The sequence below is a fragment of the Taudactylus pleione genome, unplaced genomic scaffold (genome assembly GCF_031769625.1).
Source record: "Taudactylus pleione unplaced genomic scaffold, aTauple2 ptg000279l, whole genome shotgun sequence".
NCBI classification, from domain to species: Eukaryota; Metazoa; Chordata; class Amphibia; order Anura; family Myobatrachidae; genus Taudactylus; species Taudactylus pleione.
The window spans coordinates 755,912-782,252 of NW_028284681.1; the positions used below are offsets into that span (position 1 = coordinate 755,912).

At 44.1% G+C, this 26,341-nt stretch overlaps 1 protein-coding gene across 1 annotated transcript in view; it reads left to right on the forward strand.

Annotated features, from left to right (window-relative positions):
• The window catches only part of LOC148512612 (protein-glutamine gamma-glutamyltransferase E-like), a 58,683-nt gene that overhangs the window by 25,990 nt on the left and 6,352 nt on the right, over positions 1 to 26,341 (forward strand). Inside the window, exons 2-4 of the mRNA XM_088481939.1 lie at positions 12,856 to 13,126; positions 15,042 to 15,202; positions 17,251 to 17,384. Coding sequence (XP_088338065.1) covers positions 12,871 to 13,126; positions 15,042 to 15,202; positions 17,251 to 17,384 — 551 coding nt within the window. The 5' untranslated portion in view covers positions 12,856 to 12,870. The remainder of the gene's footprint in view (positions 1 to 12,855; positions 13,127 to 15,041; positions 15,203 to 17,250; positions 17,385 to 26,341) is intronic.

The following is a 26,341-nucleotide window of genomic DNA, read 5'->3' on the forward strand; positions in this document are numbered from 1 at the left end:
AAGCATTCACTGCTGCAACATGAGCAGGTGATGGCTGGAATTGACCTGACTGCTGACTGCTGTGGGTGCCCCTTCTGTGGGTATCTGGGTGTTCCCTGGTTTGGCGTTTCCCACTTTCTAGCCTTACAGAACTTACTTATGTGGCCCTCCTTGTTACATCTATAACACATTCGTGATTGGTGTGTTGTGAAAGGTTGTTGTTGTGTGGGTTGGGGAATGAGGAAAGATTGTGGTTGTATGTAGTGATAAGGGTTTGGAGGTTGTATGGGATGAGTGTATTGTGGCTGTGTGTGATAAGAGTGCTGCAGTGTTATTTGCATTCCTTCCAGAGCTTGAATACTAACAGCCATTAGTTTCTCGCTCTGCATTTCTGTCTTCCTAAAGATGTTTGTGTCAATTGTTTGTGTCAATTGTGTCATGTTCAATTGCAGATTCCTTGAGTGTGTCTACCGTAACTCCCCTCCAACCAGGAAGTGAGGTCTGAACCCTGGCCTTTAGAGTGTCTTTAAGACCATCCATAAGCACTGTGATTGTGATTTCCCTGTGATGGGTGTTGTCTTTTATATCCTCTATGCCTGTGTATTGGGTAATAATCTGCAGCCCTCTGGTAAAATAATCTGTTGCAGACTCACTCTCTTTCTGCTTAATCGTGAAGATTTTACTCCAGTTTACAATTAAAGGGAAAAATACAGCCAACTGGGTGACAATATGGGTTATATTGTCTTAATTACCTGCATCAGTTATGGGACTATCTCCATCCAATACTCAGGCCGTGATACATTTTTTCACGTCAGTATTGTGTGGAAGACATGCCCGTAATACCACTTGCCAATCTTTATTGGTTGACTCATGAGCATTACCTAAATCCTTTACAAATCCTTTACAAATCTCTAGCACTTTGCTAGTTCTTCCTAGGGTCAGGGAAATCTGTCATTATGGAACATAGTTCTGCTCTTGTCCATGGACAATGCATTGCTACATTCTTGTGGCCTCTACACCATGTGCATCCAGATTCCCATTGGGAACAGTTATTGTCCGGATGGGATGGATGCCTGCCACACTGCTACCTTTGGCCTAAATTACCTGGTTGAGGGTTCAGCCTACTACTACTATGTATGGTATTAGTAATCTCCGCTACTGTTACAGTTAGTGTTAATACTTTCTGCACTGGTGGGGCTACCTCCTTTTCTGGTACTAGTGGGGTAGCTACCTGTACTTGCTGTGGTGGTACATTTAACATTTGTGCAACATGGGAAAGAGCGGACATCACAACAGGTTCATCATCTGCATCATAAACATGTTCCTTATAGTTACTTAGAAGAGGGTACAAGTTACTTGTTACATTTTTATGATTTTTGAGATCAACTATACCTTGACCCCCATCCGCATAGGGCGGAGGTGGTGTGCACTACTAACAATACCTTCCGCAAAGCTACCTTGTTGTGTGTGCGCGCTCTTTTGCATCGTGGGTGTGACGCTAGTTAGCATCACGTGCACACCGCTAAGCCACATGATCCCCTCGTGCTGCCATAACTTCAAGCAATCATTACATTTTACCCTTTTCTTCAGAGACTTCACTAAACATATACTGTCTCCGAGATTGTTCAGAACCTCCGAATCAAAGTTACCATCTTGGGAAAAGGTGTTCTACAGTTCTTGGTCATTTTCACCCATATGTCACAGTACGCAGTAGCGTACGCCCCATACTTTTTAAACATAACATACCTGGCCGATCCACGCGGCCCTTCCACCAGCAGCACATCATCGACCATTACTAGAGATTGCCTTGCACCCATCTGAGTAAACGCTTAGCAATTTCTAGAGAATTTCAATTGGTGAACGATTTTCAGTGAGCTACGTTCACGCACTCCCCCCCGTTATACACAGCAGACCGGCCTGGCTTTATTCGGCCTGTATAATGAGGAGCAGAATAACCACCTATTGAAAATTATTCTACTTGCGACGATATTAACTCAAGCTTCACTTCCTACTTTGAGTTTACGCCTGCTGGTAGCATCTAAAAGTTCCAATAACTCCTAACCTTGCCAGCAGTTTCACTTCCACGACAGCCCACTTCACAATCACGGTTTATATAACCATGCGGTTCAATCGCATTGCCCAAGGAACCTAACTGATCAATGGACTTTGCGATCAATGGGTGCCGGACCAAGAAACCCCTTAGTTTCTTGATAACCTAACCACAATGTACCTGCTTTGTACACTGGCCCAGTAGTTTGTACTGCCCCTTCAGGCACCTACCGAGTTTTCACTGAGGTTTAACAATAACCTCCACTATTTAGGCTTAACAGACAGTAGACTTCACAATCACACGTTTCAATTACACACATTTTCTGCGCAGAAAACAATTAAAACCTTTTCCCTAAATATAGCAGTATAATTCAGAGGTTTTTTTTTTTTAACAAGCAATCACTCTATGAATACAATGACCGTTTGAACATGTGTCAGCAATACAGGAAATATGCGGACGCTATTGTGCGACTTACCTCCTAACACAAAACTTTAACAACGAAAGAAAACACACTTTTCCTTCCTCGTCCATGGTTCTAATCAGCGCTCCTTAAACTCACACAATAACGGGTAGCGGTCTATCAGCAACAAAGTGGTAGTAGATATTCGAAGGCAAAGTGTTCTTTCCTGCTTATGGCGCCGTCCACCCTTTTGGTGAGAGACAGATAGCCGGGTGTTACCGTGTAAATTGGTAGCATGATTTCACTCGATGAGCCCCCATTTATGAATTCCTTAAATATCATATACCTAAATGTCGCTAATTCCATTGGTTCTTGCTCTTGGTCTCTGTAGTACGCTGTAGTTCATTGGACAGTTCACTTGGGGTATGTCCCAATTCTCCAGATTACATTGTCGTTCTTTAATTGATTTAAATTAGATAGAGACGCTACATTACAGTGTATACATTCTAACCAATAATTTTCTATATTCCATAACCATCGAACGCAAGATGCGGCTCCCTCGCTGATAGGTTCAGATATCTGGAAATAAACAGTGTGTCAGTTTAGTAGTGAACATGCCATGTCTATCATGTTGTATACCATAAATATTAAAAACATACATTTTACATCATAATTAATAACTGCAATATAAACCATAATGTGCAGGAACCTTTTATGAGTGCGTGTATATTTATGATTATATGTAGTTATGCGTTGTGTGTCTTCATGCAGCGTAAAAGGTGCGCTGTGCATTTCTATTTATAATTGCAACTGTATATATATGTGTGCACGCATTGTGGACACCCATGTGATCGTTTAAGTGTATATGTATATATACACATGTATATATATATATATATATATATATATATATATTCCCATACATATATATATATATATCCTCAAACTTATTATTTATTTTGCTTCTGTCTGAACTAAAAGAATGACAGACAATGGGGTTTTGTCCTGCTCATAGATGGAGCAAGCTTTGGCAAACAATCTGATAATTTTAACAAAAGGCTCTCTTAGTATAACTGTTATACTTAACTACATCAGCATTGGATATAAGGCCTACATTTGTTAACAATAGCTACACGTCTGGCAATTGTTTATAAATCCATATTTAGGACACTTCAATTGTGCATATCAGTGTCTGGGTTACATTTCAATTGCCACAGACATACTGTGTATATATTTGAAGTAAACACTCACAGTATCTTTGTGTATTCTTGATTATTTGTCACAGACATGTCTACAAGACAAGTCTGTCATCACTGAATATATGAAGTCTTTAAATATATATATTTATATTTGTATCCGTGCGTATGGGGTATGATAGGAGTTTAAACAGTATGCAGTGGTAATGCGATCGCACGATGCTAATAATAGCATATTAGCATCACACATCATGGTTTCATGCTGACGACGCAAGATGGCATCATCAGAAGCAACCTAAAATGGCGTTGCTCGATATTAATTTTAAGATATGGTCTCAGCCAATCATCCGGCTTCGACAAGTCAACCACAACTGTGCGTATGGTTCCGATGATTCTCGATGTTACCGATGTTTTCGCTGTCTTGCTAACCAATGCGGATGTAAGTAAAGGTAAGGGGGCGGCTTTATGTAGTGCTGGGCGTCTACATCCTGTGCTGTGGCGGCAGTGCGATTGCATTATTTGCATCGGCCGTGTGCGAACTCAGCGTTGCAATCCATGCTGAATCAGGCCCATAGCACATCAGCTCAACTCAGTGTGATAATGATAATGCAGGATCACCTTTTGGTTTTATGCAGTACTATGAAACAAAATAATTTATTTATTTGTGATTATTGATCCCTATTAAGGCATGTTCATCTACTATGGAAGCTGGAACAAATAGATCTGTGTTGTACTGTATAATTCCCCTTTTACACCAGAGCTAAAACCCGGGTTATTGCAGGGTTAACCTGGGTAGCTCCTTGGTGTAAAAGGGGACAGGGTTGGATTCCTGGGTCGAGTGACCCGGCAATCCAACCCAGGTAACTTGCAGGGTTTAACACGGGAATGACTCGTGAAACCCTGCAGTGTAAATAGCGCAATCCGGGTCACGATGACTTTGAGCACACCGCATGCCGGCTGATTGGCCGGTTTCAGTGGCGCTTGGAGATTACGTCATCTCCAAGCATCCACTTCCATGCCGGAAGAGCCAGGTCTCTGCAGACCCTGCTCTGGTGTGAACGGCGCCGACTCAGGAATGTCCTGGGTCGGTGCCGGCTAAATTCCGAGTCTGATCCGGTTTGGAACCCTGTTCAATCCTCCGGGTCAGACCTGTGTAATCGCACGCAATGCAGCTGTCAAAATATGCTAATGCCTGCCATCGATTAGCCAGCATAGAGACGCCCACTACTGCTTTCTCACATCCGTAATAACTTGCAGCCCTGCATATGCATCGGCAACATCGAAGCAGTGGCGTCACAAGGGGGGTGCGATGGGTGAGGGCCGCACCGAGTGTCACCCTCCAAGGGGGTGACACCAAAATCCGACTCGTCCCCGCTCCCAGCTCAGCAGAGCCTGCAGTGCAGGGAGACGCCAGGCTGGAGAGGCGCTCTCCCTGCAGCAGCTGCTGAGACAGTTTTTACTTCTGCCGGCTGCCGCTGCGCCTGTCACACTGAGACAGCCAGCGGCAGCCTACTATACAGTAAGTGGCAAGTGCGGCTGTGCTCTTCATACAGTCCCCTCCATGGGGGGGGAGGAGCGCTAGAGGCACGGGGCTGATTACTTACTGTAAACAGTGTAAAGACTATCAGCCTGACTGAAGCCGCTGGGGTGGATGGCAGCTGAGCTCCTGCTCCTCCTCTCTTCAGTGAGTCAGCTCCCTCCCTGTCTGACAGATCGGAACAAGCAGGGACAGTCTACAAAACATTTGCCAGTTTACAAGTGTATTCAAATACTGTTGACTACTGACAAGTAGTTTGTACACTGTCCCTGCTTCTTCCCAGCGTGACCCTCTGACCTCCCAGTCAGAGAGGATGAGAAGGAACTGGGAGACAGCATGCAGTAGGTGTAATGGTAAGTAAATAATTCAGTGAGGAGAGAGTGTCTATGCTGGGGATGGTGTATTAATGTATATGCGTTGGTATACTCATTGTGTTTCTGTGTGTATAAGGGGTGTATTCATGTTATGTGTTATATATGGGTCAATGATGGTCTCTGCAGTATCTGGCGGTTACTACGACACTCTGCATTATCTGGCGGTTACTACGACGCTCTCTGCATTATCTGGCGGTTACTACGACGCACTCTGTATTATCTGGCGGTTACTACGACGCTCTCTGCATTATCTGGCGGTTACTACGACGCTCTATGTATTATCTGGCGGTTACTACGACGCTCTCTGCATTATCTGGCGGTTACTACGACGCTCTCTGCATTATCTGGCGGTTACTACGACGCTCTCTGTATTATCTGGCGGTTACTAGGCGGTTACTAGGATGCTCTCTGCATTATCTGGCGGTTACTACGATGCTCTCTGCATTATCCGGCGGTTACCATGACGCTCTCTGCATTATCTGGCAGTCACTGTTACACTCTATGCAATACAATAGAGGGCATTACTTCTGGGGGTAATATTATAAGGAGCAATACCACTGCCACTGTGGGCACTATTATGGGGCATTACTAATGGAGGCACTACTACAGGGAGCATTACTTTTGATGGCACTACTACAGGGGACATTACTACTGAAGGCATTACTACTAGAGGCACTACTAATGGGGGCATTACTACTAGGGGCATTTCTACTGAGGGCATTAATACTGGGGTCACTACTATAGGGGGCACTACTACAAGGGGCATTACCACTACCGCTGGGGACACTATTAGGGGGCATTACCACTGGGGACATTGCATTGGGGCACTGCATAAGGGGCACCACTACTTGTGTAAATGTGTCTGCTGGACTGGTATTTTAGGAGAGTTTGCAGAGCTGCGCATCAATTTATTTATTTTTTTCGGTGGGGGGGGTTGTCACCATGAGTTATAGCACCGGGTGACACCAACACTAGTGACGCCTCTGCATCGAAGCACATCGGCCCCTCACGTACAATTACAGCAGGTCTGACCCATCGCAGAAATTGCTAGTCTCGTTGCACGCAGTGAGTACTCAAGCTGGCAATCGCAGTGACTAATTTATTCACACCCATGCAACAGCATTCTGACGAACAGACACGCCTGCGTTTTTCCATCCACTCCCCCGTCATCACCCCCAAACGCTCACAGCCTGTCACTCACTCTCCAATGAATTCCTGTCTGCGTGCGAAATCGCAGTGTGATCGCTGTGCACGTGCATAGACATGCGCAGTATGCAACAATCTGCGTACACGGGACCTGATTCAGAGCCGGACGCTATTTGCGGACGCTCGTTCATAAAAAGGGGCTGGCTATTTAAATTAAGCGCTCGCTCTTTGCGGTCTGTTGACGTCTCTATGTCTGAACGAGCGAACGAAACATGCGCTATTTATTTGATTAATCGAGTACATCGAAAGGCGTATGAACTGCTCGCAGTGCTTGTGGTTGGATTTTCCTACCGCAATCATGCAAACAGTTCAGGCTAAAATACAACCAAGTGACGTGGTCGATGACACTGCTTTGTTAATTATGCACTCCCATTAAACGCCCGTTTTGACCGTTTGGCACGCCTGCGTTCGGATCTCCACTCCCCGTTTTCAAACACCTTCCCCTGTTACCACCCACAAATGGTACATTCTGTCAATCAAATTAGCAGGCATTCGCCATTTTGCGAGCACACGATTTTCGACCGCACTGACTGGTACTAAAACCCATACGCATGCGCAGATGTGCGAACATCGCTCGGAGCGAACGAGCAGCCGCTTACGAGCGGCTCTGAATGAGACCCACGGTTCTAGTTGCGATCCATGCTGAATCAGGCCCTAAATTCCCAAATCAGACTTTGGGGAAATTTACAGCATTTAAAATTGCAGCAGCATGAGTACATGCCTACTTTTCTGTCATGCCTAATAGTTTTATACCTTAAACAGCTATTTCATGCAGTATTTCCACTTTCAAGTGTTTAGATTTCCTAATATCTATCAGTTTATGTCCTGACTTACCAGGAAAAATTCCCTGTAAATGCCCAGGCCCATTTTTTCTTAAAATAATTTAGTAATTACATAACAGGAGAGCTGACAAAACTAACTACAATAAAAATAAAACTGAAAAGGTAATTCTATATGACCAGGAATACAAAAATCCAAAGGTGGAAACAGTGGGCCTGATTCAGACGTGGTCGTAAAGCGCTAAGCGCTCGCAACCTGGTCGATGGTGGCCCAGAGCTCCGTCTTGCGCATGCGCGAGACCCGGATAGCGACGGGCAATGTGTCGCTCCGGGTCTCGCACCAAAGGGGGCATGCTGTCGATGTTGAGTGACAGCACGCCCCCTTTGGTGGGCGGGCAGGGGTGGTGGCTGGCCACACGGAGGCGCTCCCATGTGAACGCCTACCATTTGGGGCCGGGCCCACTGACATCACAAGTGATGTCAGTGGAGAGATTCCGGCTCTGTTAGAGCCGAAATCTCTCTGGGGCTTGCGGCAACGAGACCCTACCACAAGGGTCTCATCGCAAGCCCGATGGTCGCGATGGTCTTGACCATCGCGACCATCTTCCTGGTCACCCACAGCTATGCGAGCGGCCAGGAGGCCGTTCTAAAAAAAAACAAAAAGACCTGCCCTGATTCAGAGCAAGCGCTCTGTCAGAGCGACCGGCTCTGAATCAGGGCCAGTATACCTTAACATTGCAAAAACACAGGAAAATCTGTGAAAAACCGGGGAGGGGGTTATCCAAAAGAAGAAACACTGCTGCAAACCAGGAAAAATAAAATACCAAAGGTGGAAACACTGATTTCATAGTCCATCTGTGTTAGGCCGATTACACACTTGGCGATGTGCTCACGATCCGGCAGATCTGAAAATGCAATGTACGACCTGCGGGGACGCGCATTGGCATCGTGATCGTGAGTGGACACTCATGATTTGGGCATATTTTACACAATTTGTCGTCATGGTGCGTCGGAATCGGGCAAATCGTGTAAAATATCGCTAAGTGTGTAGGCACCTTTAAGCCGGGTACACATTAAGTAATATACTGTATAGGATGATATGATGTTTTGCGGCAAATTGGAACCACATACCATCCATATCGCTTAGTGTGTACCCTCCATCACGCGTTCATATTCTGGTCAGGGTCTCTTGTACTAGTAGTGGTAACTGGAGTGCTGTGAAAGGTAGTAGGTGGTGATATATTGCTCTTCATGTGGCATGTGGGCCTGGTGAAATGGAATGGAGCAGAATGGTGGGAGAGCACAGGTATAAATTATTTAGCACTGATGCTGAAGTGAAGTATTGAACAGGAGCAGAATTGAGGAAAAAGGCTGGAGCAGAACAGGAACTGCAGGTGTTACTTACATGTGATAACAGTCAGGGAGCTGTTCAGGATAGCAATAGTAACTGCACAGACTTGTAAACTGGAGCTGATTAGCAGTCTGGCAATTGAACAGGACAGCAGTAATTAACAGCACAGGATTTGCAGGCTGCAACTGGAGATGATCAGGAATCTGGAAACTGCACAGGCTTTGCAAGAGGTAACTGTAGATGATCAGGAGTCTGGAAACTGCACAGGCTTCGCAGGAGGTAACTGTAGATGATCAGGAGTCTGGACACTGCACAGGCTTTGCAGGAGGTAACTGTAGATGATCAGGAGTCTGGACACTGCACAGGCTTTGCAGGAGGTAACTGTAGATGATCAGGAGTCTGGACACAGCACAGGCTTTGCAGGAGGTAACTGTAGATGATCAGGAGTCTGGACACAGCACAGGCTTTGCAGGAGGTAACTGTAGATGATCAGGAGTCTGGACACAGCACAGGCTTTGCAGGAGGTAACTGTAGATGATCAGGAGTCTGGACACTGCACAGGCTTTGCAGGAGGTAACTGTAGATGATCAGGAGTCTGGACACTGCACAGGCTTTGCAGGAGGCAACTGGAGATGATCAGGAGTCTGGACACAGCACAGGCTTTGCAGGCTGCAACTGGAGATGATCAGGAGTCTGGACACTGCACAGGCTTTGCAGGAAGCAACTGGAGATGATCAGGAGTCTGGAAACAGCACAGGCTTTGCAGGAGGCAACTGGAGATGATCAGGAGTCTGGACACTGCACATGCTTTGCAGGAGATGATCAGGAGTCTGGAAACTGCACAGGCTTTGCAGGCTGTAGCTGACAATGATTAGCAGTTTGGAAACTGCACTGGGAACACTGGAGCCAAGCTGTCCACGCACAAGGGAAAGAAGCTGTACTGGCAACTATCTGCCAGCAGGGGTGCCGAGAGGTGGCAGCGAAGGGTACTAATTATTTGGGCTTCCTGAAGAAGCCCAGCGAGGGCTTGGGCCCTTTTGCAGCAAGTGGCACCATTTCCCAGTGCCGCACATTGTATAGAGGGGGTGTGGCCTTGCCTCCTGGATTTGGCTACGCCTCCTTCGTTATTTGGGGCCAGTGGCTGTCTCAGTAGCCCTGTCTGCCAGCATTTGCACATACATATAGGACGCCTTCACAGACGATTGGTGCATTTAACCAATGTGACCTGGAACTGCCTTTGCTGGTTGGTCGGAAGACTGGATGATGTCATTGCAATATGGCGGCACTCATGGAGCGGAGCAGCAGGAATAATTGGAGGTGTCACCAGGCATGTAGAGAAAACAGTGCAGGAACATTTTGGGAAGAGGCAACAAAAGTCACCGCTGGACCTGGTAACCAGGTCACGGGATCCAGCACGTGACGGTAATTAACACACCTACCAGTCTAAGGGGTCTATTTACTAAGCCTTGGATTGAGAGAAAGTGAACGGAGATAAATTACCAGCCAACCAGTTCATAACTGTCATTTTTCAAACACAGCCTGTGACATGGCGGTTAGGAGCTGATTTTCTGGTACTTTATCTCCGTTCACTTTATCTACGTTCATTTTATCTCCGTTCACTTTATCTCCATCTAAGGCTTAGTAAATAGACCCCTAAATCTGCCCATTTTGTGTGGCATAATGGCTCAGCCCAGAATTGCTAAATTGCACAATCTCTATCCCCACTCGTGTCAATGCACAATCCATCCTCAGCCACCCAAAAAGCTGATCAAATATTGTTACATCCCGCAATAAATGACACTCTGCAGTTCTAATCCTTGTGTCATCTTTAGCAACTGGTATAACAGCAGTGAAATAGTCACATGCTGTCCCAAATCATGAAATATACAATTTTCCCACAACTTTGTATGTATCACAGTACGTTTTGTGTTACAGTATTATTGCTTGGTCCTTGCAACTGATTGGATCATTGTTTTTATGTCTAATTTAAACTTCAGAATAAAATCTACACCCATTCCAATGATGTTCCTGGTGCGTCCTGACTTCAACAGTCACTTATAGAGCATTTTTTGAACCGCCTGTTAATGTCCCCAGATCATCTTATTTGTGGAGTAATTCTTCGCTGGACACCTAAGACCATATTCTGATGGCAAAACATGTAATTCTTCGCTGGACACGTAAGACCATATTCTGATGGCAAAACATATACATTTTTGAGACAAATGGGAAATGAGGCAGAGGCATAAATTCATGCCTAGCACCCGGATGCAAAGTAAATGGTATTGACCCCCTCTCCCCCCAGTGGAACTTGCTCCAGCCCCCCAGTGTCTCTCCAGCCCTCCAGTGTTTCTTCAGCACCAGCCAGTTCCTTCTGTCTCTCCAGCCCCCCATTGTCTCTTCCGCTCCTGCCAGCCCCCTTCTGTCTCTCCAGCATACCAGTGTGTCTCCAGCCAGCCCCCTTCTGTTTCTCCAGCCCCCCAGTGTCTCTTCAGCTCCAGCCAGCTCCCTTCTGACTCTCTAGCTACACTCCATTGTTTCTCCAGCTCCACCCAGCCCTCTTTTTTTTCTCCAGCCCCCCACAGTGTCTCTCCAGCCAGTCCCCTTCTGTCTCTCCAGCCAGCCCTCTTCTGTCTCTCCAGCCCCCCCATGTCTCTCCAGCCAGCTTGCTTTTGTCTCTCTAGCCAATCCCATTTTGTCCCTCCTGCCCCAGTGACTCTCTAGCAATCTCTCTTCTGTCCTTGCACCTCCCCAGTGTCTCTCCAGCCAGCCCTTCTGTCTCTCCAGCTCCCTGTGTCTCTCCATCCAGCCCCCTTCTGTCTCTTCAGCACCACCCCAGTGTCTCTCCAGCCGGACCCATCTTTCCAGTACCCCCAGTGTCTCAGCTTCAACCATTCCCTTCTGTCTTTCCAGCAGCCCAATGTCTCTGGAACCAGACCCCTTCTGTCTCTCCAGTCCCTCCAGTGTCTCTCTAGCCAGCCTCTTCTGTCTTTTTAGCCCATCCAGTGTCTCCCTAGCCAGCCCCTTCTGTATCTCCATCCTTCCTAGTATCTCTTTAGCCAGCCCCCTTATGTCTCTCCAGTCCCCCCACTGTCTCCCCCTATGAAGTCCCATTCTGTCTATCAAGCCCCCCATTGTCTTTCCAGCCAGCCCCCTTCTGTCTCTCAAGTCAGCCCCACAGTGTCTCTCCAGCTGCTGCCCCTGCATCCCTCAAACTCCAGCCCACAGACACTTACCCTTCTTCTGGGTCTTCTGACTGTGCTTGCTACTCTTCATGCCGCGTTGCAACTCCTTCAGGCACTGCCGGCTGTTGCACCTCTGCCACTGCAGTGATCAACAGGGTGCAAGCAGCAGTTAAAGATGGATTTATCTGCGTGCCTCTTGTACCCCCCACTGTCACAAGGCCTGTGTCCTGTGTCCCCCCTGACAGCTGGTGCCCGGAGGCCAATTACCCCACTGCATCCGGGAGTTCCAGCACTGAAATGAGGTGATATTATATGGAAAAGTTTAGAAAATTTGCCTAATTTCTACTGTACACCGTACTAGACTATGATGCATTTTCATACAAAATAAACTGATATGGTACTGCTATGTTGTATTGGAAAATATGTATGTATATGGGGCTTACTAGCTTTAATGGAAGCCAAATTGAAAGTGGATATGTCCTATAAGATATCTGGGCCTATATTGTTCTTTGTTGTGTCTATCAGTGTGCTAAATGCGCAGGGAAAAACATGCCCCATTTCATCATATTTATGTCTCCAATATCTACAATTCTCAGAGCTGTTATTAACATTTACAAATGTATATGTAAAAGTTTTAGTAGCCTATAACATAAGGTAGGTATAGTGGTCCTGTAAGTCACACATACTGATATAACATTACCACCAAGCATTATAGCTTAAACACTTCTTCCATAGGTTGTCACTTTTACACATACATTTCTAGTGAAACATGGGTCTCATATTTTTTCTGTCTTCCAACAGGAATTTTGCAGTCATATGCTAACCATGGAAGAAATGATGAGCCAGTCTTGTAAATCTCCCTGCATTGAAAATGAGATATTGGCAGACTTTAAGATGAGCGGTGTACAGGCGATTGGCAAAGACGTGACTCTTAGCTTATCAATAACAAACCTGATAATGAACTCGAAGACTATTAATGTTGACATTAGGGCATGCTCCATCCTATACACCAAGAAGGAATTGCATGAACTTCTGAAGGAGAGCAGGAAAATGAATCTGGAAAGCTGTGAAGGTAATACTCTGTATAGGAATGTAAAAAACAAATATATGTTACTGATAAGAAAACTTCTACCGGGTTATGACACAATGGGATAGTCTTGTATTTTAGGCTTTCTGGATGTTTAAGATTTATGAAATTGCATTTAATTTTGTTAATTAGCTGAGTGTAAGCCATTATTCTATGGTCCCAAGTGCATCCCTCCAGATTGTTTCCAGTAGCCTTTTCAACAGGTAACCTGGTTGATAAAGACTAAACACAAATAACATTTCCCTGTGGCAGTGGACAAGGTCATCAATGGTATGTAAGTTTAACCAACAATTATGAATATTAAAAGTATTACATTGATATTTAGCAGCATTCGTAATATATTCCTGTGGAAATGTTTAGGTATAGCTGTATAAGAACAATGCTTGTGTATTGCTACCTGTGTGGGGTTTATGTAACGTGTTGAGTTCTACATGTACAGAAGAAGACTAAATATTACCCAAATAAATCCTGTCTACCTGTCATGGGCAGAAAGTGCATCATACAACTGCTACTAATGCCAATTACACTGATGGGAATGTTGTTTATGGGTCACCTTGGCACACTTGATACACTTTGCAACTTTACAATTTTGTTTTGCTGTGTAACTTCAAAGCCCAACATTGTGACACATTATCAGAGCTAGGGTGGCCGTCCCTGGAGCCCAGACATAATGTATTCTTTACCTATGCATTGTACTAGACAAATACCCTAAAAGACTTCTCATTTCTGCAGTTTACAACACTAATCATCGAAGATCTCCCTCCAGAATACTTGCTTAAATACTTGCTTAACTGACTGTCCTGTCTTCTCCTACTGAGATCCCTATTACTGTAACAACCTACACTCAGAAATGCCATCTGATATTTATCCACTTGCCTGGCAGGGGTGCATGGGATGCAAACAAAGGCAGGTGGGCTTTCACTGCCATACAAACATAGGCTCAGCTCTTCCTACAGCATATTTATGAGCCTGGCCAGCCTCGACTCTGTACTGGGTTACAGAGGAAATAATTTCTTCTTCAGATAGCGGTCGGGATGAGATGTCAGTAGTCTCTGACCACTGACATCACTTGTCGTTTGTGAATCCCAGAATGCCTTGCAGTCAGCTTTCTGTAGTTAGAGTTCTCAGTACTGCAAAAGTGCTTGAATGAGAAATGAATCTCCTCTCTATGAGCACTGGATCACCAATCACTGCAGGGCACTCAGACCAGGCTGATGTGTGATCATCAGGCCCTCCGAGTGCTGCTTCCTGCTCAGAGGGGACTGATCTGTCCCCTATGAGCTGCATATCACAAGCTCCACCCCACTCTGTTATACATATATGGGAAAGGAATCACGGGGGGAAGCAAATAATCGTGAAGGGGGCAGGGGTCTCAACACTTAAGGGCTTATGTCATTGGGTTGGCATAGTTCTTACAGTACTGGGAGGATCACAGCCTACAGGAATATGCCATAGGGGAGAGGTGATAATATCTGGGAGCATCAACATTACAGAGGGAGGGGTGGATGCTATATTGGGATAATTGTTACAGGGTATTATACAAAAAATAATAAAATATGCTAGAGAATTGGGGAAGATAATGTCTTCTAGACATGCCTACAGGTTGGCGCTAGATACCCACTGAGTGTATTTTTGTGTGACTAGATATTATTTACCATATTTAATTCATTACAAATTGACAATATCTGAGTTTTTTTTATATTTGCCAGTTAGGTTGTAATAGATTTGTGTCACCTGGTACTGGGAGCTTGTTTGTGATTATAATGCTTAATATCTTCTTCCTGCAAGCAGATTACATTTGTATTTGATGTATTTTGGTCATACAAGGTGACTCTCAATGTATTTCTGTCTGATACAATATGTAAATAACAAGTAATATACACTGTTATCTTCCATTCAGTGAAGGAAGAGCCAGTGATCATAACCTATGCTCAGTATGAGGATCTATTGAGTGCAGATAATGCAATCGAGGTGACAGCTGCATGTTCCTCTGAACCATATGAGGGAACAGTGATTGTCCAAATAAATGTTGTCCTGGATAATCCTAAATTTGAGATAAAGGTAAGATTTATAATACATAGTAAGAATATTATGTCCCTAAGTACAAAAAGCGGTTATCCTAAGAACTATTTTTGTTGTTATGAGTTTCAAAACAACCATGCACTAAAGAGAATCTACAGTAGCAAGTGATTGTTGTCTATATTGTATTCATTTTAGAGATCACAATAAAAAAAAGTCCATGTAAAAGGAAATTTTATTCTTTTTAGATTTACAGTTTATTTTATGAACTATGGCAACTGCAATATTTAAAGTTTAATATATTAATACATTAGATAAACATAAAATATATTTATATTTCCAGGTTCAGCTATACGTACATAGCTGTATGTGAGTTATATCTCAGTAAGCATGGCACAATGTGGTAATTGGATAGAGATATCACTATTCAAAATAACTTTATCAAAAGATCACATGCAGAGAGCAAGAAGCGTAACCACTACTAGTTGCTACTGTATGCTTGGTTAATGAACTGCAGACTGTGTATATGAATAAGAGAAATGTTATATTTGATTCTGGCATCAGTAGCCCCTTTCATAGATCAGGGTCATGTTAGATGGCTCTCCCAATGCATACAGCATACAACATACAGCATACAGCACTTTGTAATTGTGCTTTCATTGACAAGGCAAATATTGGGAGCCTAGGTGACATGATCTCACTAATAGTGACGTCAGTTGTGTTGTGCTCTGTAGAAGTGTAAGGGATGTCCAGATCACATCTATTCTGTATGATAACACTATAACATTCCTGAATAAAAATCTGAGATCACCATATTCTTCCAGACCATGCCCATGTGTCATGAGGCCAAAGCTCCTCTCTGATAGGCTATGTCACAGTTGGCTGTCGGTAGTTGGTAATGTCCTGGTGCTGTTGGTGCATTGCTAATTAGTAGTGTAATATAACACAGAGGGGTTGATTCAGTACTGGACGGTATTCCAAAGCTGCATACGTGCAATGCTGAATCAGCCTCAGCGTACAGATAGAATTGTTAGTGTAAGGGAGGGATCTAGCAGCCCACCTCTTAATTCACTAGGATTTAATAACATTATTGTGCAGTATATTGAATTAACAGACTATGGGCCTGATTCAGAGCCGTTACTAGATGCGCTCGCTCGCTCCCAGCGTATGTAAATCTAGCGCACGCCCAGTAAGGCAGGTGATTGCTCGGCAAGGCATTAGCACGCCCACTATGTCTTGGCGAGGTATCACTTTGTATAAGCAGATGCCCACCAGCCATTCATAAGACGCCCACTTGCGTACGTCATCTCCATGAAGTGCATGAAAACATTGGTACATCGAGCACAATCGGATGTGCTTGCAGTGCTTAAGGTTGACTATACTTGCCCGCAAGCATTGCGATCCTTTCAGTGTGAAATACATCCAGGTGACGTGTACAATGATGCTGCCTGTTAATTATGCACACCTATGAAACGGCGTTGAAACACACAGGCACACCTGCGCTCACACCTCCACTCCCCCGTTTCTAGTGGCCTGCCCCTGTTACCACACACAAATGGCCTCTCCTGGTACTCATTCAACTGGGCTGTCTATGCTGAGCGAGCGAGTGATTCCTGGTCTGTCGCAGTGGTTCGCGCACACGCAATGTGATGCATATGCATGCGCAGAACGCAAAAATCGGGCAGCAACGAGCGAGCGCATCCTAGCGAGCAGGTTTGAATCAGGTCCTGTGTTCTTGTGCAGCCCACAAAGTGTCTGTCTCTACTGGGGTTGCATATTAAGAGAATGCATTACTGAAACAGGCTCATTCAATCACAGATCACTTACATTTGAGCATGTTTGAGCAAACTTGTGAAGCAACAATATGGAAACTGTATTTACCTTTTACTGGTAGATGTGCCTACAGTAACGTCCAAGGGCTGCACTGTTCTGCCTAGAAATGCCCATGTAACACAAACTTTATTTATTGGGCAAGTAAAGGGCCATGTACATATATGAGTTGGTAGAGAGATGGAGTTTCAAGAGATTTGCGTGATATACAGCACCTGTTATACCAATGGAAACATTTTGTCTCCCATGTTCATTTCCAGCTAAAGGGAAAGGCCTGCTTGAACAAACCTGTAGATGCTGAAATAATATTCACAAACCCCTTTAGCAAAGACGTCACTGATATTGTGGTGACTGCAGAAGGCAGCGGTCTGATCAAAGATCCAGTAACAATTAGGTAAGCTTATAAGTCTCTGTTTACCACACCATTAACATCAGCTGTTATAATTACACTTTTACTGCCACTAAAATACAGGTCAGCAATGGCAATGGCCTGGTGCTTTGGCTGGCTAGACATGCTGGCACTTGTAGTGCAGATATGCTTAGTCTTCCAGCTCCTCAACAGCTGGAGAACTACAGGTTCCCTTCCTTTGTTATAAAGTATAAAATGATCACTCTTCTCTAGAACAGAACTGCACTGGGATGTGACAAATCACTTGGCTCAGTATGGTTTAGTACAGCTGTGCCAGGAAATGTCATATATTGCTGGCCGTGAGCCACTGTGCTATCAGAGCAGGTTCTTTTCTTGTAATGCATGCTTCTTATGGTTATTGAAACAATGCTCTTTCGTCTTTTCTCTAAGGAACATAAACAAATAATTTCATTATTAAACTTAAGTACAATGTAAAAGTAAAAAAAGATGTATATGCAAAGGAATAAAGGTGATGTAACATAAAATGAGAGGATGTTTGTTGTCAGTGCGGTCAAACTAGTCAAAATATTGTTTAGAACAATTACAGACTAAGGGGTCAATCCAATTGTCCGCGAAGGGTTAAAACACTGGTAATGGCACCTGAACTCGCACCCCTCTCGACCCACTCCGCGCTAGAAATCGCACAATTTTGCTCAGAACATTATGGGTTTGCGAGCACTTTTGTGCGAGTTCGAGCTGCCATAAAGTGTGGCTGTTGCTGCAATGACTCGCATCTGCAAGATCACCACGGCTAATTGGATTGAGCCCTATATATCTTCTTAGTCAAAACATTTTGTGGTTTGTACTTCATTGTTTTGCAATTGATAGACATGATCCCATGGCTTGTTCAACCATTAGGCTACCTAGGCTGCAGCCATGGGAGCCAGGACTTGGGAGGGGGACATTGAGGTGAAAGCCAGAGAATAAAAAGAAGACCTAACTAATATCATGTTGGTGGTAGCTGCACAGCTTAATTAAAGCAGCTTGTCAGTTGTCCAGCTGCCCTGAGGCGGTGTTGAGGGAAGGTCTGAAAATGACTCCTAGGTGGCTATGGTTATGTCACCTTAAAATTTGGTGCTAAAACCTTTACTTTAAGTACATCTGGGAAGCCTGAAGAGCGACATAACATTATCTTTAGAGTCTTTCTCACATTCCCCAGAAGCCAACGTCTGTTTTACACTGCACATATGTAGTCCCCAATGGTGCTTGCAGTGCCTGCTAGCAAATATAATTGTGCACACTAGCTCCCAAGACACGCTGCACATATAAACAGAGTTTCCTAACATTCTGATGGTCTTTGGCAATCCCTAGAAAAGTATTTTTTTTAGAGTAGAGCTCTTCTCCTTGTATACCATTAATTCCTTGTTAGTGAAGGGAGTGGCAGGCACTGCAATGGCGCTGGAGAGTCATATGGGGGTTCCCGCTCTACCTTTCTTACCTCTGCTCAGTGACCAGCAGCCGGGCAAGGCAGGAGTCAGAGGGGTATAAAGGGGCAGGCAGGGAGACACAGTCAGCATTATTGTGAAAATAAAGCTGTGACCAGTTTCATGTCTCCGAGTTATTCATGGTTAGCGCATGGTAGCAGGGCACATGCTTGTCCACCTATTCCCCTTATGGACTACTAAAAACTAGAGATGAGTTCAGTTTTACTTGGTAATGTGTGGATCTCAAACACGACATCTTATTGGCTATCTGGCTCTCACGTGTTTTGGATAGCCAATAAGATAAATCTGCTATGCGCTCATCTCTACTAATAACTGACATTAAACAACCTACCTAATGACGTGTAGATGGAGAAGAAGCACCTTCACAAGGGAATGCATTCGGCATCCCATCGGTCGGGATGCTGACACTTACATTACTGGCACCAGAATAACGACGCCGGTCAGAATCCTGGCGCTGGATTTCCGACCGCCGGGATGCCGAAGATAAGTAACGGGATGGGTTAGGTTTATGGGTTTGGGTTAGGCACTAGGGGGCGGGTAGGGTTAGGCACTAAGGGGGAAAGGTTAAGTTTAGGGTGCAGGGAGGGGGAGATTAGGTTCAGGCACTAGGGGAGAGGTTAAGGGCAGGCACCAAAGAGGGAAGGTTAAGGCTAGAGTAGGGAGAGGGGGAGGATTAGCATACTGACCAACAGGTGTCGGTATGTTGTCCCTGTCGGGATCCCGGGGTCTGGATTCTGACCGCCAGGATCCCGACTGTAATTCATACCGATTTCTTTACAAGTACAGTAGTTTTATAACATATTCCATCTTCATAAACAATTTTTTCTACTGAAAACCTCAGAAACCTATTGTTTGTTGGATTACTGAGTTTTACAGCCTCGTATAAAGAGCAGGAAGGTTGATTATATATTTATAACAAGTAAAGTTTGTATTTTTCAAAACACACAGTCCCTCAAAATCATACATGAGGGCTGATACTGAGACTGGTGGATCTCTGTGCATGGACGCAAACAGCAAGTTTTTACATACAGCGCATGCACAGTCCATGCTAAGGATACTGAATTTAAACCTCTATACGCTCCTGCCTATACCTTCTAAAACCTGTCTATACCTTCTAAAATTGACGCTATTTGCGTACGCAGTCATACAGTAAATAAATGCCTTCAGACTTTGAGAAAATGTGTTTCCAACGCAAAAAGGTTATTATTCAAGCAAAGTACAGATAGTTACACACTGTGATCTAAATACAATTTAGTGCAAAGAAATTATACAGACCCGAGGTACAGTTATACATACGCACGCACTCTGGGACCAGTTACCGGCATCAACAAGAAACCTCAGTCAATCAGCAATCAGCAAGAAGACTCCAGATTGGGGTCAGAACACACATATATATACCCTTACAGAAATAGACTATACAATAGAGAGGTTTGTTGCGATCCCATTGGTTCTCCATTATGGTGCTTCTGTTACAGGACATTTAACAGGTCGATTCAAATGGACACAGGTCAGCCTCCGACAGCCTTTTGTCTCTGTTTTCCCGCCTCATGCAAATCTAAGATGTTAATTTTACAAAGTACATTTTAGTGTTTTAACTCTCTACAATCCATAAATTGAGAATGCATGTTGCGATCTTCTCACCGATGATACCGGAAAGCTGTTGAGAAAGTGTAGATCAGGACAACACCAAACACGGTTTACTTATCACGTATTAAACCTTAGATACCAAATAGCCTTTATTTCACAGCATTAGTAATAAATGAATAAAACTTGAATCTTACACTTTGAGGCTATGGAACCTTTTATGTGAGTGTGCATTGTGTAAGTATTAGGGGTTTGGGAAAAGAAGCTAGTTAACTTGGGGCGACATGTTAACAGTGCAACTGTGTGTATTAATGTGTGTATGGGGTATGGTAAAATATGCGATCGCATGATGCTAATAATAGCATCGCCATATGTACTTAAGTGTGAGTTTAGCTAAAATGGCGCTGAGCGGCCATTCGCAAAATGGCGTCTTGCAAATCTCATTTTCAAGATGGTGTCTTGTGGCCATTCGCAAGATGGCATCGTTTCGATCTAATTTTAAGCTGATCTTGTCTCAACCAATTATCCAGCTTCGACAGTCCACCCTTTGATAGCGAACAACATGCTATCATACTCTGATTTTAAAATTAATTTAGGCTTACATTATGATATATTATTTAATGTTGTTATGGGATGGCACAAGGTGGTTCTTAATCCATCAATAATGTGTCTCTGGGAGGGGAAATAAAACTACCATTATTTGCACACCACGGATATTGGAAGATCATGGGAGTGATGTGGGGATGCATCAATCCTATAAAGGCAGTCTTGAGGGGGAATAGGGACTTACATTATTTGAGGTGTTTTTTTTTAAATAACATTTTAATAATACATTTTGTGCACCACTAAATATAATACATTATATGATGGTATTTCCTAGCTCAGGGTTGTAATGCAGTTCTATATTTACCTCAGTATGCATATTGTAATTACTGACCACCAGCATAATTTCTTTCTTTCGTTTTACCTTATCTTTACATTTTCCACACTTCACCACAGTAGGAACACACCGGACACATATGTCAATTACTATGATGACAACCAGTATGAGGATCAGGAGTTTACCTATGCTTGCGATCATTTCCTGGACCCATTCTCCTAGACCTGAGAACCATTTCATGGGGTTCAACCATGAAACCCATTCCTCTACCTTCTCCTCTACTTCAGCCACTGAAACATTACAGTTCTTCTGAAATTCCCATTTCAGCTGCAGAATTTCATCCATCTTCCAGTCTATCACCTCCTTGGGGTCACTGGTATCATTGGTGACATAGGCGCAACACTTCACTCCAAATTGAGTGGCCAAAGTTACGCAGTACCCTCCCGTGACAGTGGTTAAATAATTTAACATTAGCCTGTGTTGCACCAGTTCTTTCTTGTACGCTTGCAATTCCCTACCTGTATACCTGAAGGTATCATCATACATCTCAGTGACATTATCTATCAATTTAGCAAGATCATGAATATATCTAAAATTGAATGTACCCCGAGCGAGACTCATTATCAGCTCTCAGTGAGAAGGTCATCGTCTGATTATTCCCTGTCACTTCCCAACTCCCTGGTTTATTGGGGTTGGTTATGTTTAAACACAAAAGTGATCTATCTACTTGGAATTGATATATTTTGAAATGAGGTGGTTTGGATGAGAGGAATTTTCCATCCAGCGTTTTCGCTTTTTGCAATTCTAAAATTTCCGTAATATTCAGCGGAAATGACACCAACCCTACATTATGCTGACCCTGTGGCACATGTGAGCACACCCAACAATCAGTCTGGTTTAATACTTTGCCTACCATGCTATGATAATCCTCTAAAGGATACCCACCCCAGTACGGGTTATATTTAGGCTGGCACCGTTGCATACAGTTCTCATCAAGTAATAGTACAAATATCCCCTCAAAATATGGCGCTTCACCATATAAATAAGGTAAAACACAAAAAATCCTTACATCAATTATTTTCCAGTTATTTTCCGTTCCTTTAATAGGATAGTCTTTTCCATATACAATTATACTGTCTCAAGCATATGTAGAGATGCAATCCACTTGTCCAAGGGTATTATCTTCAGTCACTCAAAATAAACAAAAATACATAGTGTGATATTGTCACACAAAGAGATACATAAATTTTATTAGGATTTCAAACTCACATTTTAAAAAAATTAAATGAGCATATCACCACACAGTGGTATTAATCGGTGAAAGAATAGCTATATCTCATCCAACAAATGTTACCGTCCCGATGGTGCCAGGTAAGAGGTCAAAAAGTCCCGGAAACTTGTTTCCTCCACAAGGTAGCAGTTTAGGATGATTCCAGCCAATTCACCACAAGGTACACATTAATTGTATCACCGCAGCTTGGATTCCATCTCTACATATGCTTGAGACAGTATAATTGTATATGGAAAAGACTATCCTATTAAAGGAACGGAAAATAACTGGAAAATAATTGATGTAAGGATTTTTTGTGTTTTACCTTATTTATATGGTGAAGCGCCATATTTTGGGGGGATATTTGTACTATTAGTTTCTGACCATTAAGATTTGTGAAGAGTCTTTGTTTTCCCCTTATTGGCTGCATCATCTGGTGTGCGCAGTCGATATCTTTTCTTTGTTATAATACAGTTCTCATCAACTAGGGACCCACAAAGCTCAGAAATACAGGAATCTGCAGATGATAAACCTCCACACCGTCCCCGAGTGTCCGGAATAGCAGCTCTCTTAACAATTACAGTACTAAGATTGGGCAGACACTCCCCTGATTGGCATAGCACTCCTCCTCCTGACTCCACTCCATCAGCACTGCCATCAGCTACCATCTCCTCTATCGGTCCCCTGTCACAGAAACCGGAAATTCCCGAACCAACCAGTATGGTGAAAACTCTGTAAGAGAATATGAAAATGAACACAGCAGGCCAGTCCATTGCCACAACAAAGACCTGCACATTTCTTTTAGTTCAGGTATCTCACTACAATCTTTTAATCCTCCCGGAACAAGCTCGCGATCGACAGTTCCATGTTATCAGCCTTGTCTCCGCCTTGTTTCTCCACCGGTTGGTTGACCTTTTTGCAGTGAGTGGAATGGACCCAGGTATCTCTCTCAGCCACCTTCAAGGATGTGGTGCTCATCAGCAACACCTGGTACGGGCCTTCCCACCGATCAGTCAAACAACCTGAATGCAAGAAATTTCTGATCATAACATATTCTCCAGGTTCAACATCATGACAGTTAGTTTTAGGCATATCATGGGACAACAATTTCAGTTTCTGCTGTTGCTGTTTTAACTGTTTACTCATTGAAATAAGATACCTTACAGTTACCTTGTTGTTACCCTTCAAGTTTTCCTGTGAATTTATAATCAAATGAGGTTGTCTACCAAACAGTGTTTCAAAGGGGGACAGATTTAGAGGGGGTCTAGGAGTGGTCCTTATACTATGTAGGACCAATGGTAATGCTTCTGGCCATGCAAGTCCCGTCTCTGCCATGATTTTACTTAACTTATTTTTAATAGTCCCGTTCATCCTCTCTACCTTGGCGCTGGCCTGCGGTCGGTAAGGGGTGTGAAGTCGACTATTAATACCCATCAGTTTACACATATTTTGAAAAACATCACTTGTAAAATGAGTACCCCTGTCACTCTCGATAATTTTAGGGATATCGTATCTGCATACAAACTCCTGTACAATTTTCTTGGCAGTAAACGCAGCAGTATTAGTGTCTGCTGGGTAGGCCTCAACCCAATTGGAAAACACGTCCGTACACACTAATACATACTTGAGATTCCTGCAGGGTGGTAATTGGATGAAATCAATTTGTATTACCTGGAAAGGTCCGTCAGTCGGTGGAATGTGGGATGGTTCGGTAGGGATCGCTTTCCCTATGTTCTTCCTCAAGCAGGTCAGACAGGACATTGCTCTCTTTTCTGCTTGTGAAGAAAAACCCGGTGCACACCAATTTGCACATACCTTGCTTTCCCAGATGAGTCAGACCGTGTGCTGCCTCCGCCAGGCTGGGGTAATATGCCTTGGGGGCTACTGGCTTACCTTGTCCGTCCCTCCAGAGCCCGGATGACTCTTGTCCACATCCCTTTGACTTCCAGACTGACTTTTCCTGGATTGAACACAAATTTTGCATCTCAATTAATTTCAACATATCAATTGTTTGAAAAGACATAATTTGTTCCGTTGGTATGTTCATTTTTAACCCTGCTGCCCATTTTGCAGCTTCACCTGCTCTGTTGTTGCCCAGTAACACCGGATCATCCTCACATGTATGGACTTTACACTTAAGTATTGCCACCATTTTGGGCAGTTGGATTGCTCTTAATAATTGTTTTATATGTCTGGAATGTGCAACTGGTGTGCCTGCTGCTGTCATAAAATTTCTCAGATGCCACAGAGCTCTGAAGTCGTGTACCACGCCGAAAGCATACCTAGAGTCAGTGTAAATGTTATCAGATTTGCCTGCTGCCAATTCACATGCTCTTTTTAGTGCTACTAACTCTGCCACCTGGGCTGAGTGAGGAGGACCAAGGGGTTCAGCTTCTATGATGTCTGTGTCATTTACAACAGCATAACCTGTACATAATTCACCTGTGTCTGTTTGTCTATGACAACTCCCATCCATGTAAAATGTTACATCCACATTCTCTAAAGGTGTCACGTATGTCAGGTCTTGCAGAAAAGGTCTGGTTCAGATATTCCATACAATCGTGTGTATCATTATGTCCACTGAACTCACTTCCCGCCAGCAACTCGTCTCCTTCCACCCTTTGTACATCAAGTTGTACATATGGTAAATACGTTGCTGGATTCAGCGTATTGCATCGTTTAACAGTGATGTTTGCAGGTGCTATTAGAGCTAGTTCCCATTTGGTAAACCTAGCTGAAGAAATGTGTCTGGTTTGGGCAGAGTTCAGCAGAGCAGATACAAAGTGGGGAGTATAGACAATCATATCATGGCCCAATACTACGTCCTCACTTTTACTCACCAATAGAGAAGTTGCTGCCACACTTCTTAAACACGTTGGGAGTGATCTTGCCACAGTGTCAAATTGGGCACTGTAGTATGCTACGGGCCTACTGGCATCACCATGTTTTTGTGTGAGGACACCTGCGGCACAACCATCGGCTTCCATACAATACAAATCAAAAGGTTTTTCATAATCAGATATTCCCAATGCAGGTGCTTTTGTCAGACTATCCTTAAGATTAAGGAAAGCCTGCACTGATTCCTCTGTGTGTATGACACGATTGGGCTTTGAGGAAGAGACAAAGGGCCTGATTCTGACCCGCTCGCGAGCGCTGATCGCTCGCAAACGGGTCGATGGTGCCCAAGTGTGCATGCACACGATGGAGGCACCTCCGTCGTGCGCATGCGCGATACCTGAATAACGACGGCCAAGCCGTCGTTATGGGTCTTGCACCAAAGGGGGCATGCTGTCGATGGTGATTGACAGCACGCCCCCTTTGGTGGGCGTGCCGGGGGCGTGGCTGCCCAGACGGCCCCACTGACATCACTAGTGATGTCAGTGGGAGTGCTTTTGGCTCTGCTAGAGCCAAAAGCACTCCTGGGCTTGCGGCAGCGAGACCCTACCACAGGGTCTTGTCACAAGCCAGATGGTCACGATGGTCTTGACCATTGCAACCATCATTTTGGCCGCTCGCTATAGCCGCTCCAAAAAGGAGTAGGGACGGCTCTGATTCAGAGCGAGCGCTCTGTCAGAGCGTCCGGCTCTGAATCAGGGCCTAAGTCCTGTAATGGCAAGGCCAAAATAGAAAAACCTGGGATCCACATTCTACAGTATCCACACATTCCCAAGAAGGTACGAATTTGCTGTTGGTTCTGCGGCAGTGTCATGATCTGTATGGCTTGGATTCTGTCATTTGTGAGATGTCGTAATCCCTGAGTTAG